General features: G+C 37.7%; 1 protein-coding gene across 5 annotated transcripts in view; it reads right to left on the bottom strand.

Annotated features, from left to right (window-relative positions):
• The window catches only part of LOC115442963 (muscle calcium channel subunit alpha-1), a 68,527-nt gene that overhangs the window by 32,479 nt on the left and 17,478 nt on the right, over positions 1 to 18,570 (bottom strand). For 4 of the 5 annotated variants that reach the window (XR_005112454.1, XM_037439464.1, XM_037439465.1 and 1 more), the window contains exons 1-4: positions 3,134 to 3,345; positions 2,255 to 2,360; positions 996 to 1,135; positions 284 to 390 (exon numbers count right to left, since the gene is read on the bottom strand). Coding sequence is in view for 4 of the 5 variants with exons in the window: in XM_037439464.1 (XP_037295361.1) it covers positions 284 to 390; positions 996 to 1,135; positions 2,255 to 2,360; positions 3,134 to 3,345 (565 nt within the window). In the remaining variant the exon portion in view is untranslated. Of the gene's footprint in view, positions 1 to 283; positions 391 to 995; positions 1,136 to 2,254; positions 2,361 to 3,133; positions 3,352 to 18,570 lie in introns of those variants that run through there. The other variant, XM_030168191.2, reaches the window with a different exon arrangement.

Raw genomic sequence — 18,570 nt, 5'->3', positions numbered from 1 at the left:
CATATATGCGAAAGGCGGCGCAAATGTTTGGATGTTTGTTCAAAATCAACACAAAAACAGCTGAATGGATTTGGAAATAATTTGGCACATAGGTAGACTACGCCTTGGATTAACACATAGACTACTATTTATAATCGTAATTTGCTCGTAAAGGATTTTTTTCAATCTGATTTCTTAAGAATGTTCCTGGCATGTTACAGTTTTGTAGGGACTTTTATAACGGGAAAGCTATTCACGCGATTTAATCCGCGAGCACCACCTTGTTACACATAACGATACTGACTTGGTACTCCTGAGACTAGTCGAAGAGGCCGCAGCACTCTGAAAGCTCGCAGCGCCTTCACATCGATAGAGTCCTTCGAGATGATCTGGAGGATCATGCTCACTATACTGAAAAAGAAACATGGACAAATTAAAAATCATGATATTAAGGGTTAATTATTTCTTATGTTTACGCGAATTAAACTATTTTTTGGGATTTAATCGCGGTTTTTATATTACAATTTTCCCCCAACGTTTCGTAGACTTTGCAGCCTTCATGGTCAGGAGGCAGACACAAAACGGACTTTAAGGGTGACACAAAATATTGCTTTGTAACAGAGGTACCAAACAGAGACTTAACATCTACGAACGTCTACGAACGTTATAGGACTTTATTCTTGGTTTATACGTATAAAGGGGATTCTTATCTATTGCATATCCTGAGTAAAACACCTGCAGACATGAAAACATACTGACACACAAAATCTCAATTACTGTAACCATTTTCTCTAAATTATTCCAAATAATTTTATATTTACGACCTTCTCCGGCTGCTTTTCTTAAGTATTACATAATTTCAAAGTATCATTGCTACAACTTATTTAATTGACATACTGGTGTGTTATTCGACTGCCCTCGTCACCCTAAGATATTAGGAGTTGTCTCATAATCCCAAATAATTACATTAGTCACACTACCTCTTTACCTAAGTAGTACCAAAAGGGCCAACTTACCCTATAGTAACTATGGTGAAGTCGAGACTGTTCCACGTGTTCCTGAGGTACGCGCCGGGATGGAACAGGAACCCGTACGCTATGATCTTCATCACGCACTCACCAGTAAATATCACCATGAAGATCCATTCTACTTTTTCCTGAAACCAATTTGTGTTTCGGACTATTGGATATTATATATACATATTATAATACAAAGTCTACTTTTCTGCCTGTCTGTATGTGATCGATTTTCTCAAAATCTACAGAACGGATATTTATGAAATTTGGTATGGAGATAGTTTAAGACCCTGGGAAGATTATAGGCTTCTATCCCGGGAAAATATGTAGCGGGACTTTAACCCGGAAATCTCTTCCACGCGGGAAAAGCCACGAGCAAAAGCTAATTTATGTACATGTTTAATAACAATGCTGGTACTGTATACTGCCTCTCTGGGCATGGGCCTCGTTACTGATGAGGATTTATGTCTAACATTACGCTGGTCGAGTGCGGGTTAGTAAACTGCGTATAGTTTAAAAATTATTAGGATTTTAGCCTTCATACGCATTTTTCCTTCGTCGTAAAAGCGAGCGATAATACACAAAGAATAACTCTAATAACTGCCTTGGTTTTAAATCTATGGACTGATCTTGGTAGCATTGGCGAACGGTGAAGTATTCGAAAAGGTAACAACACAACATATAGGTACTAATATGCATAAATGCGTTGTAATATTTCTAATGATAATTAAGATTTTACATATTACAAAAGCGGCGATAGCCGAGTTGGTTCTGGAACGGACTGTCGAGATGAATGTTCGCAGGTTCAAATCCCAAGGGCACACACATCTGATTTTTCTAAAAAAAAATTATGTGTGTGTTCTTTGTGAATTATCGCTTGCTTTAATGGTGAAGAAAACATCATGAGGAAACCTGCATACCTGAGAAGTTTTCTATAGGAATTTCGAGGGTGTGTGAAGTCTACCAGTCCGCACTAGGCCAGCGCGGTGGACTAAGGCCTAATCCCTCTCAGTAGTAGAAGAGGCCCGTACCCAACAGTGGGAGAGTATATAATACAGGGCTGATATAATATTACAAAAGGGAAGCCGGCAGGAATCGCATTATATGGACCCTTTGCCATTAAGTGCTCTAGGAAATTGTTTAATTTGATCCTCTCCTCTCCTTTCACAGCCGGTAACTATAGATTTGTCAATGCTTTTCTTTGTCGCACTTTTCTACCCAACAACGCTATCACCTTTTACCAGGAAAAATGTACTTACCAATATCTGATTAGTATTATTCGTATCCCCAGAGGGGTAGGGGGTGAACACCGCCAGGGCGATGCAGTTGGCGAAGATCGTCGTCAATATCATGTACTCGAAAGGTCTGAGGGTTTGGTCAAGGAAATCGTGACATAGAATTTTGCTTTGGCCTAGGAGCTAGTCGGTAAAACACCATATGTATTTGTAAAAAAATACACGTCGAATTAAGAACCTCCTTTTTTTAAAGTCGGTTAAAATAATGCAGACCAATCATTGCCGTGGTACTGTCCTATAATATGTTTTTTTGTAGTCTTTATTTTTTACATATATTTTTAAAAAATAGTTGAAATACCAGAAATTTTTGAAAGGATTTAAAATGGAATTAATCCTCTAGAATTATCCGCAGAAAGTAAACAGTCTAACTTTATCCTGAAAAAGTTGTTTATTATACCGGCCTGCTGGAACGGCATCTACATAGGCTAACCCTAGAACGCGACACACTTACGTAAACCACTATAGCGGGTTTTAACACCTTGTATACCATGGTCGCTATCCGAGCAGATACTCTTATCCACTCCTTAAGAAGCTACAACTACATACATACATACATAACATCACGCATTTATCCCCGAAGGGGTATGCAGAGGCGCAACTAGGGCACCCACTTTTCGCCAAGTATGTTCCGTCCCATGATGTGATAGGGGGCGAGCCTATCGCCATATCGGGCACAAATTCCAGACTCCGGGCTGATACTGAGCAGAAAAACCCAAATATCCCTTTGCCCGACCTGGGATTCGAACCCAGGACCTCAGAGCGCTGCCGTACCGCGCATGGAGTACAACTACGCCACCGAGGCAGTCACCACTAGCTACAACTAGACATGTTTCAAAAGGATACTTCCACTCAACAATATCATAACACAATTTTCTCAATGGATTCTTCAGTCCAAGACACAGTAAACTTCGTTTGGGCCTCTCTGGCAGCGGCTTGCCTCGAGGCCGGCCCTGCTTGCGGGGCGCGGGGGTCGCTGCCGCCTGCGTGGGGTCCAACACGCTGTCCGCCCCAGGGGTCGTCGCCTCCGTCGGTGGAGGCTGCTCTAACGTCGCCATTTTGACCTGGAAAGTTAATCAAATCGTTATACCAATTGGTACTTGACTGAAATTCGTATCCGCTTCGTTTTTGTACTCAGTAAGGCGATTTAGTCTAAAAACAATGTTATGAACAGGTAAATACTGCAAATAAAATTTCATGTTCCTACAATTGCATTTAATAAGGAAATCTGTACTAGAATTTTACGATTCAAAAAGCTGAAATTGTTTTTGTTAATAATCTTTGCAAGTACTGAATCGATTCTAAAAATTTATTCACATACACAAAATATACACTATACCATAGTGAATATAAGTCTTTAATTTATACTAGTGATCGCCCACTGCCCGACATTCGGCAATTCGTAACTTTAATTTTTCAGCAAACTTTCTCTGTATTAATTTACTAGCTTTTGCTCGCAACTTTGCCCGCGTGAAGGAGTTTTCCGGGATAAAAGTCCCACTATATATTTTCCTGGGATATAAAGTAGCGTATAAACTATCTCCATACGAAAGTTCATGAAAATCCTTTCAGTAGATTATGAGAAAATCGATAACATACAGAAAGACTTTTGGGGACTTTGTTTTATAGTATGTATAGATTTACCAAAGCTCACGCTTCTCTGCGCACACGTGCTTAAAGAGGTACAAAGTTCTCTCAAGATAAGACTATGAGCGTACTACCGTGCAAAATATATTTAAAATCCTCTCTATTACTCCTAAAACCATCTAAATTGAACAATACGTCTACCCCCATGTCTAGAGAAGATGGACAAAAATAATAACCCAATGAATGGGTCATCCTGACAAAACAGTGTAAACACATTTTTGCAAATTTTTACGATCACCGTACAGCCGAAACGTTTACGCGTCGTCGTAAACACGTCTTGTAAAATTGAGTTATAAACTGCTACGTTTTACATCAACGGTGTTGTTTTTACAACTGATTGAGCTATTTGTGTGAAAATCGTACGTCAGCGGTGCAGTCACCTCTATATTATTAATACTAATAAAATTACTGCCTTGGTGGCGTAGTGGTACTGCGCGGTACGGCAGCGCTCTGAGGTCCTGGGTTCGATCCCGAGTCGGGTAATGTGATATTTGGGTTTTTCTAATTAGTATCAGCCTGGAGTTTGGAATTTGTGCCCGATATGGCGGTAGGTTCGCCATCTATCACATCATGGGAGGGAACACACTTGGTGAAAAGTGCGTGTCCTGGTTGCGCCACTGCATACCCCTTCGAGGATAAATGCGTGATATGTATGTGTGTGCGTGTAATAACGAGATATCGCGTCTTAAAAACGATATGGCCAATCCCAACAAATTTGAATTGGAAAGAAATATCGTAGGGAAATTATGACATCTATCCAAACTGAAGAATTATAGGTTTTGAATTTTGATACTATATTATCTATAGCTAATCAGAATATAATGCTACATGACTATTAAGCTTTAAATTTCCTACGTTAATTAAAATGTTTCAATTTATTTTTTTCTTGGCAGTGATTTTTTTTCTTTTATGTATAATTTACTTTTTTTAAGTTATATGGTTCTTAACCCGCGATATGTAATTTTGGATAGGGTTAATATCTGAAACTTATGATCAGGCTTCAAATCTCATTACATTAATGCAAATTAAAATATAGCGTTACACGAGAAAGAAAACGTTTTTTTTTTTTTAATAAAATCATTTTTTTTTAGAAGTGATTCTGTATTCGACATAACTGTACCACACAAACGAACAAACCTTGCCTGATCAAAATACTATGCACACGTAGAAAATAAAAGAAACAGGTGACATAATACAAGAACATGACATTCCGTATGTATATTTATTTATATTTTTTTTTATTAAGTTCACAAAACTGGTTATAATCAATTGAAAATTCCGAACATACAGTTTTACTAATATATTGTTATAACAAATATTTACAACCTTCTAGCTGTAAACATGACGTACATGAAGTAGTATCAGAGGTAAAACAAATCATAATTGACTATCTAATAAGTATTATCACGTGTAAAGTTTTTTTAGGAGGTAGTTGACTACTATCCGAGATAGTAATATTGGTAGCGGAAGAAGCAAGTTCAATTAATATAAACAATACATCCTGCAGACGGAAACCGTGGCCGGAACAATAACCGCAGCTTCTTGCATGACTGGCCACTGTTCAGCTGACAATAGATCAACTTCGACGACAATACATAATTGACTCAATCTCAAGTTACCGAAATGTTTTGAAAATAAATAAAAATAGTATATTCTTTTGTTTACGTGAATGTTAGCCTTCGTGACTACGAAGGCTATCAAATTCTCGGAAATGTCAAGCGTAAATCATAATATTAAAGCCGTGATAAAATTCGCAAAATAATTTTATTATAATGAATCAATATAAAAGTCGCGATAGCCTAGTTGGGTGTAGAACGGACTGACGAGACGAATGTCCGTAGGTTCAAATCCCAACCGCCCTGTGGAATGGGGGCGTTTGAAGAATTCCACCACGGTATCCCCGGCCTGTCGTAAGAGGCGACTAATAGGGGCCACGAAGGGGGTCGTCGGCGGGCAGCAGGGGGCTGTCCGCCCTAGTGCATTTTTGTGCATTCTTGCACATTTTTCACGTGCATAGGTTAGTTGTACTCGGCCCGGCGGTCGCCCGAAGGTCGTCATCAAATCCGGGCGACTCAACGCCGGGCCGTAAGGCACGGTTACCCCAGCATAACCGCTCAGTCGTCCCCCACGAAGGCTGGGCGGTAGTAATAAAGGACTTTCTCCGCGAAACCAAAAAAAAAAGGTTCTTTGTGAATTATCGCTTGTTTTAACGGTGAAGGAAAACATCGTGAGGAAACCTGCATACCTGAGAAATTTTCAATTAGAAATTTTCGAGGGTGTGTGAAGTCTACCATCCCGCACTAGGCCAGCGTGGTGGACTAAGGCCTTATCCCTCTCAGTAGTAGAGAAGGCCCGTGCCCAGCAGTGAGACAGTATATAATACAGGGCTGATATTATATATTATATATATGAATTAATATATCAAGAATTGTATAAATAACATTATTTTCTATACCATAGCCTAAGCAGTAATATGGTATCAGGGAGTTAAACCTTCCATCCGCCAACTCCTTATGTAGATTAATAGACTACACACTCAATTAAAAAACTCAGAATTCCCATGTATGCCTTTTTTAACAATGTCTTTACCGGTGAACATAACGATCCTCTTTTTCATAAATAATACTTCTTTTGTGAACATGTTTGGATGTTTGTATGTTTGTTAGAAGTAAACGTTGAAAAAACTGAACGGATTAGAATGAAATTTGGCAAACGGGTAGACTGTGTCCTGTATTAACATATAACTTTTACTCCGATAATTTTCTCCCATAGGGAATAATGGATTTAAATCAGATATTTCAAATTTGCGACACTGACGTTGTAATGTTTTAGAGACTGTTGTAATGGAAAAGGCTCTTCACGTGAGCGAAGAGGCGAGCAACATCTAGTCTTTAATGATTACAAATTATGATTGAACCTTTCGTTTCAGCAATACACTCTACTCATAATATTCTATTACTGAAAGTATTTTTAATACTCTGATTTCTATACGATAGTCAATAAGGGTGGATACCAATTATATATTTTAGTCACAAGCTTCGTTGTATTTGTTTTTTATACGATCACGCAAAGTGATCCGACTGCAGCTTATGGTAAGTGGAGTGGAGTCCAATAGAATGTCGACTGACGAGAGATGATTGCCTCTCGACAGTCGACGCAATTATGCCGGCCTGTTGGAACCGGATATACACAGGCTGATCCCGGACGATAAACTTACGTGGGCCAGTATGCCAAGTTTTAACACCTTGTGTACGATGGTCTCTATCTGGGCGGATATAAAATATATCCTACCACCATCATACCAGTTTAAAGACATTGTGTCCAATGTCAAGAGCATCACAATGATCAATACAAATGTAACAGATCTCCAGTCAAAACTCTGTATAATGTTACAACTGTTTATTGACATCGATCAAGCTCATTTCTCCTCTCATACACAAAATCAAAAACATAAGAGCATTTGTTATTTTACTTACAGATGGGACGTGAATCATGTCTGTTCTCCAGAGACACGGTTCAAGAGTTGTGACGTGGGTGTTGAATCACGCACGATCAACCGCGAACTTCTGTTTTTATTCTCACAATAAAATGTTAGTTGTCTAAAATTTCGACTGACTCACAGACTGACAATTGAACGAAAAAATTCGTTTTCAATCACCGTTTCATTTGCTTGTGTTAAAACGTGGTTAAGAATTTCTTAAATAACTTTCAAAAACATCACCTTAGTTGAAACCTTATTAAGAGGCAAGATGGCGGGTTTTGACACAGCTGATCGAGTAAATTTATATTTTAACTAATCTTAGCTTTGCGAAATTTTTATAAGTAAAACTGATAATGAACAACTGAATTCGGTAGATCTGTGGAAGAAGAATAGTAAAAAGGAAAGGAGGATAACAAAAGAAGAGACCTAAAAACACCTAGTCAATATTATGTCAGTAAAAATGATTTCTGTATTGCATACAAAAAATCAAATCTACATTTTCGCCGACTACTTCTAAAATTTAAACATATTTGCAAACTGTTTAACCGATTTCCAATAAAGAAGTTCTCAAGTCGTGTTTGTATTTTTTTATGTATTTATACAGATTTCTTCAAGTTTTGCGAATCGATTTGCGTAATTTCTTTTTACATTTATATCAGAAGGAATTAGATTTAGTCAATATTTACTAAAACATTTTCCACCAGTTTCATAATTCAAAATACTCAACAGCAAACCCATGCTCGTGGGTGGAACTAAAAACATTAGTAGGCGGGCCCGCATGGCATTTAAAATACAGATGCAAACACGATGATAAACAAACAAACGCGACGACAGTTACTGCTAGTTATTATTATTTATTGTGAATGCATTAAACATTAGTAATATTCTAGTCTTGATATGCTCAAGGTTTAAGTCTCTCAATCTTCGACTACGATTTAGCGTTGACATATCTTATTATGAAAATCTACATTTCAATGAAATTATTATTCGGATTTTATCGCGGTTTCTTTATAATTTTCTCCTGTGTTTTCGAAGACTGCAACCTTCATGGTACGAGGGATTGAAGTGTTGGTCATCCAAAATGTCAGTTACAATATCTACCTATATTTTACAATTGTATAATTATAACTGCAAACAAATCGAATGTCTAACATTCGCGTAAACATAAGAAATCATCTTCAAACAATTTACATACTTAGTAGATGTTTTCACGGCTTTTTCAGGGAAAGGCAGAAATTTTCTTGTCAAAGCAGACTCTGTCGCGCTTCGAGATCAGCCTGCGTATATCCGGTTGCTAACAGGCAGGCATTGTGTGGACTGAGGAGGGGTAATCATCTCTCTTCTGTAGACTATCTAGACTCCACTTACCATCAAGTGTAGTGGGATCACTTTCTCGTGCACGTAAAAGAATCTCTATGTTTTCCGATTTGTACTTCTAAACACATTGCCCTTATTAAACTTCACATTTCCCACTTTATACTTTTGAACTCCATACACTTTCTAAAAACGTAAGAGCTCAATTCTTCGCAATATTGACAATACACTAAACAAACAAAAACACGTCATTATTTTATCCACAAAGGAGTAGGCAGAAATGCAACCAGGGTAACCATTCTGCAACGTGTGTGTTCTGTCTAGTGATAAGGGGCGATCTTACCACAAGAGACACAAATTCCGACTCCAGGCTGATACTGAGCAGAAAAACTAAATATCACTTTGCCTGACCCGGGACTCGAACCAAGGACCTCAAGGCGGTCGTACCGCGTTCACTATTACGCCACCGAGACAATAAACTAAGTGAAAATAATGTAATGTGTGTTCTCTGTTGTAAACTCTCAAAATAAATAAGTAATTGATTAATCTTGAAATAAATTAGCTCGCACCTAACTATACTAACTATTTATAATCTATACAAAGAAATAATATTCAAAGATAATAATATAAACAATCAACACATTGAAGTTTGAAAGTAATTTATTTGTTGAAACAACATTTCAACTTTAAGGAAAAAGATTCGAATAAATATATATTTTATTTTCTTATTACCCATCTTTATAACAATATTTTCCATATGCATATTACTGCACTAAAGCAATTTTTTCTTTAACGAATGTATTCTTCTTAGAACCGACCTTTGACGACGTAAGAGCGAGCACCATTAAATTTCGTCCCAAACCTGACCTTTATTGACATAATGTATCTACATAATGTCAACTAAATGTTAAGTTTATACTAGAGATTTAAATTCAATTTGGACAGAAAATTTTTGCCGCCAAATTTCGATTCTTCGTGGCCTCGTAGGAAGAATCGAAATTTAAATTTGAATCCGTAACGGCTTCAATTTCATAAAATTTTACTTCTTTCTATTTTTGGTGATTTATTTTCGCGGTGAAACATCGCGTTTTGCTACTACCACTTGGGGATCAGTTAAGGTTATATTGGTTTCACCAGTCCTACGGTCTAATGTCGACACTCGGGACTATCACGACATGTACATACATACATAGTATCACACCTCTATCCCATTGCGGTAGGCGAGACCACGGATTGCCATTGCACGATTCTAGCATACTTCTCGCTCTTCCTCCACCTTCATTAATCTTTTCATGCCGCGAACCAAAGTTAGTATTTGTATATATCTATATATATAAAAATGAATCCCTATTTCCCTTGGTCACGCCATCACGCGTGAACGGCTGGACCAATTTCACTATGTTTTCTTGTTGTGTTTGTTATTGTCAGGAGAACGTTCTAATGAAAGAAAAAATCCAAAAAATTGCTCGGAAATTAGAAAATTTAAGAAAACTTAACGAACATATTAATTTTACATAACCGTCAGTGGTTTGAAATAACTGTCAGCGATCGACAGAATGCGCGCGTGCATACATAGTTAAGACAGGACAACGCCTGTCGGGTCAGCTAGTTTATAAAATATTATTCCAACATCACAAAGATGCATCGTTAGATAAATTGTTTGGATGACAGGCCTTTCACCTCACGTCAAAATGTCCTCTAGTCCAGATGGCCTCACGCGACGCGCCATATCATGTCAACAACTAAATTAGATTCCACGGTTATAAATTATACGAGCAAAATTTTGAAGCTTCTTTCTGATTATAATTAGTACAGGTCGGGTAATCTATCTATATATATAAAATAGAATCTCTATTTCCCTTGGTCACGCCATCACGCGTTAACGGGTGGACCGATTTCATTATTTTTTTTGTTGTGTTTGTTATTGTCAAGAGAAGGTTCTCATGAAAGAAAAATTTAAAAAATTGCTCGGAAAATTAGAAAATTTAAAAAACTTAACAACAATATTAATTTTACATAACTGTCAGTGGTATGAAATACCTGTCAGCGATTGACAGAATGCACGTGTGCATACATAGTTAAGACAGGACAACGTCTGTCGGGTCAGCTAGTCTATTTATAAAATGTGTGTAAGCATATGGCAGTGGTGAAAGGTGAAAATTTCTGAAAGGATACCCGACAAAACTTATAGGTACTAATATGCATAAATGCGGTTTTAAAATCGTTTGTTTATTGCTTCGAATGACGAAACGGGCTTGCCGTTCGCCTGATGGTAACCGATACAACCGACCATAAACAGTAGAAACACCAACCACCACCTTGAATTACAAATAATTGTTTGGTATTCCACTGCGCTCGCCATGCTAAGACGTGATGTGTTAAGTCTCATTATGTCCAGTAGTTACACTGGCTACAATGTCCTGCAAACCGGAACACAACAGTGACTACATACTGCTGCTTGCAGAAATAGACATTGCGGTGGTACCTACCCAGGTGGACTCTCATATACGTGAGACCCACAACTATAGAACCTTGTAATAGTGAGCAAAGGATATCCGGATCTTTTCAATATATTAAATGACTGCTTGAGATGCTTCTCAAAGATTAGATTGATTTATTAATACTACCTACTTACTAGTCCGCTGACTGATAAAAAAAGATATTATTATTATTATAAAACTTAAATGAAAACAATCCTACTAATATTATAAATGCGAAAATTTGTGAGGATGTATGTATGTTCAAATTGAAATTGAAAAAAATCAAATTGAAAAATTCTTTTTGGGTTGGATAGCCCTTTGTTCGTGGAGTGCTATAGGCTATATATCATCACGCTATACCCAATAGGAGCGGAGCAGTAATGACTAATCTCAGGAACTACCGGTCCAAACTGAAAAATTCTTTTGCGTTGGATAGCCCTTTGTTCGTGTAGTACTATAGGCTATATATCATCACGCTATGACCAATAGGAGCGGAGCAGTAATGAAACATGTTGCAAATACGGGGACAATTTATTAGTTTTGAGAGCTTCCGTTGCGTGCGCTGTGTAAACGGTTAAAGTTATGCAACAATGATGTATGACGGGATTGTTCCTCTTAAAAAGTTCTATAAAAATATATTATAAAACAAAGTCCCCCGCTGCATCCGTGTGCCTGAACGTCTTAAACTCAAAAACTACCCAACGTATTAAGATGAAATTTGGTATGGAGACAGTTTGAAACCCTGGGAAGAACATAGGCTCCCGGGAAACTACTACTTTTATAATGGAAAACTTTAGCCTGAAAAACTTTACAACGCGGGCGGAGCCGCGAGCAAAAGCTAGTAGTAATATAATATAGTAACATACGTCATACATTTTTACACCCCACTCGATTCCGTCATATAATTTATATGTTTTTTACTGCATCTGCCGCCCCTTACACGCTAAGCTTCGACTCAATCAAATATCTCGTAAAATAACTTTTGTTTAGGTGTACGATTAATTTGTTTTTTGTGGGACAAAAAGTTATTTTTTAACGTTTCACAAACTAAGTATAATAGTGCAAGTTGATGCAGTTTATCTTATGAAATATTATATATATATATATATATATATAATATTTCATAAGATAAATATATATATATATATATATATATATATATATTCATTGTTAATACGTAATGTTATGAAGATGTTTGGATGTGCGTTAAGAGGAAGCGCGAAAACGGTTAAATGGATTTGAATAATATTTTCCGTATAATTAGATCATTTCCTGGCTAAACAAATAAGCAAATTTTCTCCTGAAAAGTGCACAATGTCGCTATTATTTCAGTAAAAGTCCTCAACTAGGAGCAACACAAAACCTACATAAAGCAACAACAGGACAAAAAATTCACTAATTCCAATATGTCCCCTCTTCTCCCATTATATGGTCACCCTACCACCATTTGTTCCCGCGCCATTACCGTTTAATGAACAGAACATTATGCCAAATCAATTCGTCACTTATTTACACCGTATTGTTTGAGAGCGATCCCAAATAGTTTTTATTGCTCGTAAATTGATAATTTTGGATGATGGCTGCCTGGACACAATGTTAACCAATCTAAAACAAGATGTAAATGATATAGCGTAATTAATAGCTCGGTGGCTTAGTTATACTGCATGCGTGGTACGACAGCGCTTTGAGCTCCTGGGTTCGAATCCCGGGTCAAACAAAATGAATGGGTTTTTCTGCTCAGTATCAACCCGGAGTCTAGTATTTATGCTCGATATGGCGATAAGCTGGCCCACTATCACATCATGAGACGGAACACACTTGGCGAAAAGTGTGTGCTCTGGTTGTGCCTCTGCATACCCCTTCAGGGATAAATGCATGATGTATGTTTGTTTGTTTTTTTTGTACCGAGACAATATTTATTTTTTGTTTATTCAAACAAAGTGACTGTAGTGTACTTGATGGTAAGCATGATACCGTCCAGATAGAGTATCGAATGGTAAAGACGGATATTTAATGCCATTCGATATGATCATGTCGACCCACTGAGATGATTTACTTCACGGCGCAAGAATTCAGGATTATAAAAAGGAGGGAACACGCACGCCGGCAAACGAACAGTGCGACAAAGAAAGTGACGAATCTATAGTTTTCGGCTGTGATGTTTTATCCATCCAGCTATGGCTCCGCGTGCCAGGACGCGTGGTTGTGCCGAGGAAAGGAGATCTAATTAGATAACTTCCTAGAGAATTGGCCATTCATAACGAAGAGTCTACCATTGCAACGATTTACCAACCGCATCTTGCGTATTAGTACATGTATCTTGCAAGGTCCCATTTCGGAAAATTTCACCTTACATCACTATTGGCCATGATATAAACGGAAGAACACGCTTAAAGAAGCAACATCCACAACTGTAGCGACTCGAAGTCGTCACGTGAATAAGAAATGTAACCTTGACCGGCACGAGAAAGTAAAGATGACAGTACTGACGACGATTAAAAAACAAGAATTCTTGAACCGGCATATATTGGGATCGCGCCAAATATTAAAACAAAAACCCAGTGCGAATGTAACCATTGTAAATCTCTCATAATTACACAATACGAATAAAGGCGGTATAGGCGATATGCCAGGCGACTGACGTGAGAGATCAGTTTTAACCGACTTCGAGGAGGAGGATATCAATTTGATATGTATTTTTTTACCTCAGAACTCGATCAATTATGTACCGATTTGGAAAATCCTTATTTTATTTAGTTAGCGTTAGTTATCACCCTCGTTCCTGTGTGGATTGTTATTATTAGTAATCCTTGTATCATTGTTATTATAATTATCTAATTACCCCGCCTCCACCCCCCACTTTTTACCATGTTTAACTCTTTTATTCATTGTGTATTATGTGCATGCTGTGACGACTCGTAATTAAAACAACATTTAGCTTTTTATTTGAAACATTATATTAATCAGACGCATGATTTGTGAGTTGTTCCTTTCAATAAATAAATTAAAAATAATTTACTTCCAAATTCGTCCCATAGAACTTTTTCATAACAGGTTCAGTAATTTAATTAACTAAAATTATTGGAATGAGTATGTCGTCCAAGTAAACGGAATTGCGCATTTTGATTTCCTGTGACATTTTTAGTTGTGTTTTTGCGTTGAGTATTTTTATTACGATTCTGCAAAATGACCTCACAGCACCTGATGGGAATTGCAGTGAAGGTTTCACAGGTTGGGTAAAATAATTTATATTATATCCGAGCTAATATTCGGAGATTAAGATCGCATATGTTAAAGTACATCAGATTCGCCCATACATAGCACCCAACATAACATTTAACTTATAGGAAGCTACATTACTCATGCTATAGGCTTTTATCCCAGAAAATTTACACATATTATTAAATTCATAGTAAGTACATCGTACACATATCCACATATCCAAATCTAGAACATCCAAAACCAGGCAAAATCATTTCGAATAATTCACCATAGAGGCTATTGAAATTAAAAAACATTAGAATTTCAATAGCGAAGATGGTTGGAAGCTTGCACAAGCCTGGGATCCTGTTCTACATTTAATTAAATCGGAACCCAAAAGACCGGCTGCGAGACTTCAAGTCTCTGCCAGCTCATTTTGCATAGATCGGATCACCAACAGTTACGAATTAAAAAATAATATAATAGTAAAATGTAGGTAGATATTATAACTTTGACTGCGGATGACCAACAGTTCAATCCGCCCAGTAACCACGAAGGCTGCAATCTTCGAAACATCGAGAGAAAATTATAATATAAAAACCGCAATAAAAACCGAAAAATAGTTTTATTTCAATATCAATTCGCGTAAACATAAGAAATCATTAAAATTCACCAAAACTGTTACTACGTGTAATGACATGATCAAAGTAGAGATAGCACACACAATCGCGTGTGGCTTCCGAATAAACCGGAATAAATGTGTTCTATACTAAATATCATTTACCAGCGTGACTAACACTCATTTAAATTAGCCTTATTATTACAATTTAGATTAATAAATTCCGCATCGTTTGTAGAAAGGAGTGTTGTGTTGACCCCACTTTGAAGTAGGATATAGGCAGGTTAATTACACGTGGTTTTCATTTCTATATTTTTATTGCACACAACACTAACAATACAAGACAAGGAAACATAAAAGGAGTATAAATAACTTAAAATACTATAACAAACACAATATTACGAGCACTCTTGAGGCCGTTTTGATAAATCAATCTCATCTTTGAGTACTATCTAAAGTAGAGTAAACACAAATTTACTTGATCAGCTGTAACTCAAAACCCGCTATCTTGCCTCTTAATAAGGTTTAAACTAGGAAACCGGTGATGGTTTTGACAGCTATTTAAGCAATTCTTCATCAACTCTTAAACAAGTTTATAAGTAAGAATGTAAATGTACTGAACTATTCAGCTTAAGTTTTCATTTAAGAGCGTGTTCTCAGCAGCTGACATAAATATACAAAACTGAGCGGTCAAAATCCGTCATATACTTCGACATAAGATATAATTTGAGATGTTGTTCATCTGTTTATTAAATAGCGACAACTTGATGCTGACTTTAATTTGACAGCGTCTCAGCTGACATCGTATTAAGAGCGAAATTGAGCAGCAACTATTATTTTTTTATATGAGCATGGCAAAGTAACCTCACTGTTCTTAATGGTAAGTGGAGTAAGATCCATCCAATGATGACTGACAAGAGATGATTACCCTCGACAGTCGACATAATTGTGCCGGCCTATTGGATCTGGATATGCACAGTTTGATCCCGGAACGCGGCACTTACATAGGCCACTATGGTTTTAAGACCTTGTGTATGGTGGTCGCTATTCGGGCGGATATAAAATATATCCTATCGCCAAAGCAAGAACAGTGGAGACAGAAAAAATCGTAATAAAATATCGTAAAAAACTATTTCGTTACGCACATATATTTTAAGAAATACTCATGTATATAGCGATGAAGGGAAACTTGAAAACTTTTTTCACCGCCCGCTGACAAATCTCATAAAAACAGAGTTCGCTTAAAGAAACCCCGTTGAGTGTAAATCGGATTAAGGCTGTCGATCGCTTTTTTGCGGACTCTGTTTATAGATCACTAGGATTTGCTTACAGATCCGCCTACGAGGCTTTTTCTGTAAAAAAAACTCATTGCATTTTCAGTATAATATACTAGAAAGTAATAATAATAATATAAGACCTGTATTATACTGTCCCACTGTTGGGCACGGGCCTCCTCTACTATGAGAGGGATTAGGCTTTACTCCACCACGCTGGCCGATGCGGATTGGTGAACTTCACACATCCTCGAAAATTCCTATAGAGAATTTCTCAAGCATGCAGGTTTCCTCACGATGTTATACTAAATAGTATCTTAAATTAATGCATGATTTTAATTAATCGTGCGCTAAATACCACTGAAAAGCGGCGAAAGCCTAGTTGGGTGTGGAACATACTGCCGAAACGAATGTCCGCAGGTTCAAATCGAAAGGGAACACACTTCAAAATCATCAATCATGTGTGTCCATTGCTGAACATTATGAAAATTATGTGTATTTTCTTTGTGAATTATTGCTTGCCTTGACGGTGAAGGCAAACATCGTGAGGAAACTTACATACCTGAGGAGTTCTTTATACGAATTTTGAGGGTGTGTGAAGTCTACCAATCCGCACTAGGCCAGCGTGCTGGACTAAGTTCTAATCCCTCTTAGCAGTAGAGGAGGTCCGTGCCCAACAATGGGACACTATATAACACAGGGCTGATATTATTATTATATATTAAATATCATCAAACTCCATTCTGAAGTCCTCAACATTTATTCATTCAATCATCATCATATTCAGTTATACTACCTCGCACAGAGATGAATTTTTCGAAATCGAAGATGTCATGAGTCACAACAAAAGAATCTGCTCAACAGTGACAAAGCTTCCAATCAACCCGATTCCTACCGGCTTCCCTTTTAGGTATATTAATATTTGTCTTAGTTTTTGTTTTCTGTTAAATTGGCTGGTATATGTTGACTTGGGCTTTTATATTGCCTAGAGTTACCTTTTAAAAAATTTCACCTTCTGCACTGCTGCTCAAAACCAATTTAAAAAAAATCGTTTTGTAAAAACCTTAAAAATTCTATCTAGACATTCTTGATCTGGCAAAACTAATACATGCTATTCAGACATAAATGGCTAAGACACTTTATTTAATACAGTTGTGTTACGCAAACGATCGCGTGCCGCCCGTTTCATCAGGTAAAGAGTTTTTCCATTTACTCGGAAAACATATACGTTAACTGACCACCCAGTAAGCCTTGTTTATGCAAACTACCCACATGAAATGCCCCTTTTATAGAACACGCTTTACTAAATTCTTTAAAAAATTAATGACGTAACTAGTTATCCAACCGTTGAGCGCTTGGTCTCCACACCAAATGCACGCCCATGCACGGGGGCACATTTGTCGCGACCCTAGGCGCACAGCTCGTGCGTATGCCTCTTGGTTGCTAAATTCACATTGAGGTCTGTCTAAGGGTGCGTGAACATTTCCCTTGCCTTCCTTCCAACCATCCTAAGAACTCCTTCCTCTTCTCTTCCTTCCCTCTATCCCTTCCCTTCTTCCTCCCGGGCCCTAAGACCGCCTAGCTGGAGGCTATCGAACCTCCAGTGATAGCGGTAGGGCCCACCAACTCATCAAGGGGCTGTCGTAGTTGCTAAGCCGGGGGATCGCCTGTACATCATTAGCGGGGTAAACCCGGTGATAACCACGGCAGTTCCCCAAAAAAAAAAATAGTTATCCAACCATCAAGTTTCCTTTGCTCATAATCATGAAATACATACATACATAACATCACGCATTTATCCCCGAAGGGGTATGCAGAGGTGCAACTAAGGCACCCACTTTTCGCCAAGTATGTTCCCCATGATGTGACAGGGGGCGAGCCTATCGCCAAATCGGGCACAAATTCCAGACTCCGGGGTGATACTGAGCAGAAAAACCTAAATATCACTTTGCCCGACCCGGGATTCGAACCCAGGACCTCAGAGCGCTATTGTACCGGACATGCAATACAACTACGCCACCGAGGCAGTCAATCATCAAATCATGAAATGCCATCCAATATTATTATTATTACATGGCAATGCACTCTCATGAGCTTGAGCCATTTATTTTCCGCAGTCTCATCTGTTGGAGCTCGTTTTACGCATGGACACCAAAACCACCTACTTAATTACAAGGCCCCGTATGATACTAATTGCGCTCGTTATCATAAAAGTCCCTTTTGTTTGCACAGTCGGATAAATTAATGATACCAGATCTACATTCTTA

Source organism: Manduca sexta, chromosome 3, assembly GCF_014839805.1.
Source record: "Manduca sexta isolate Smith_Timp_Sample1 chromosome 3, JHU_Msex_v1.0, whole genome shotgun sequence".
In the NCBI taxonomy this organism is placed as follows: Eukaryota; Metazoa; Arthropoda; class Insecta; order Lepidoptera; family Sphingidae; genus Manduca; species Manduca sexta.
The sequence above is the reverse complement of the archived record's forward strand: the minus strand, read 5'-3'. Positions and strand labels throughout refer to the sequence as shown.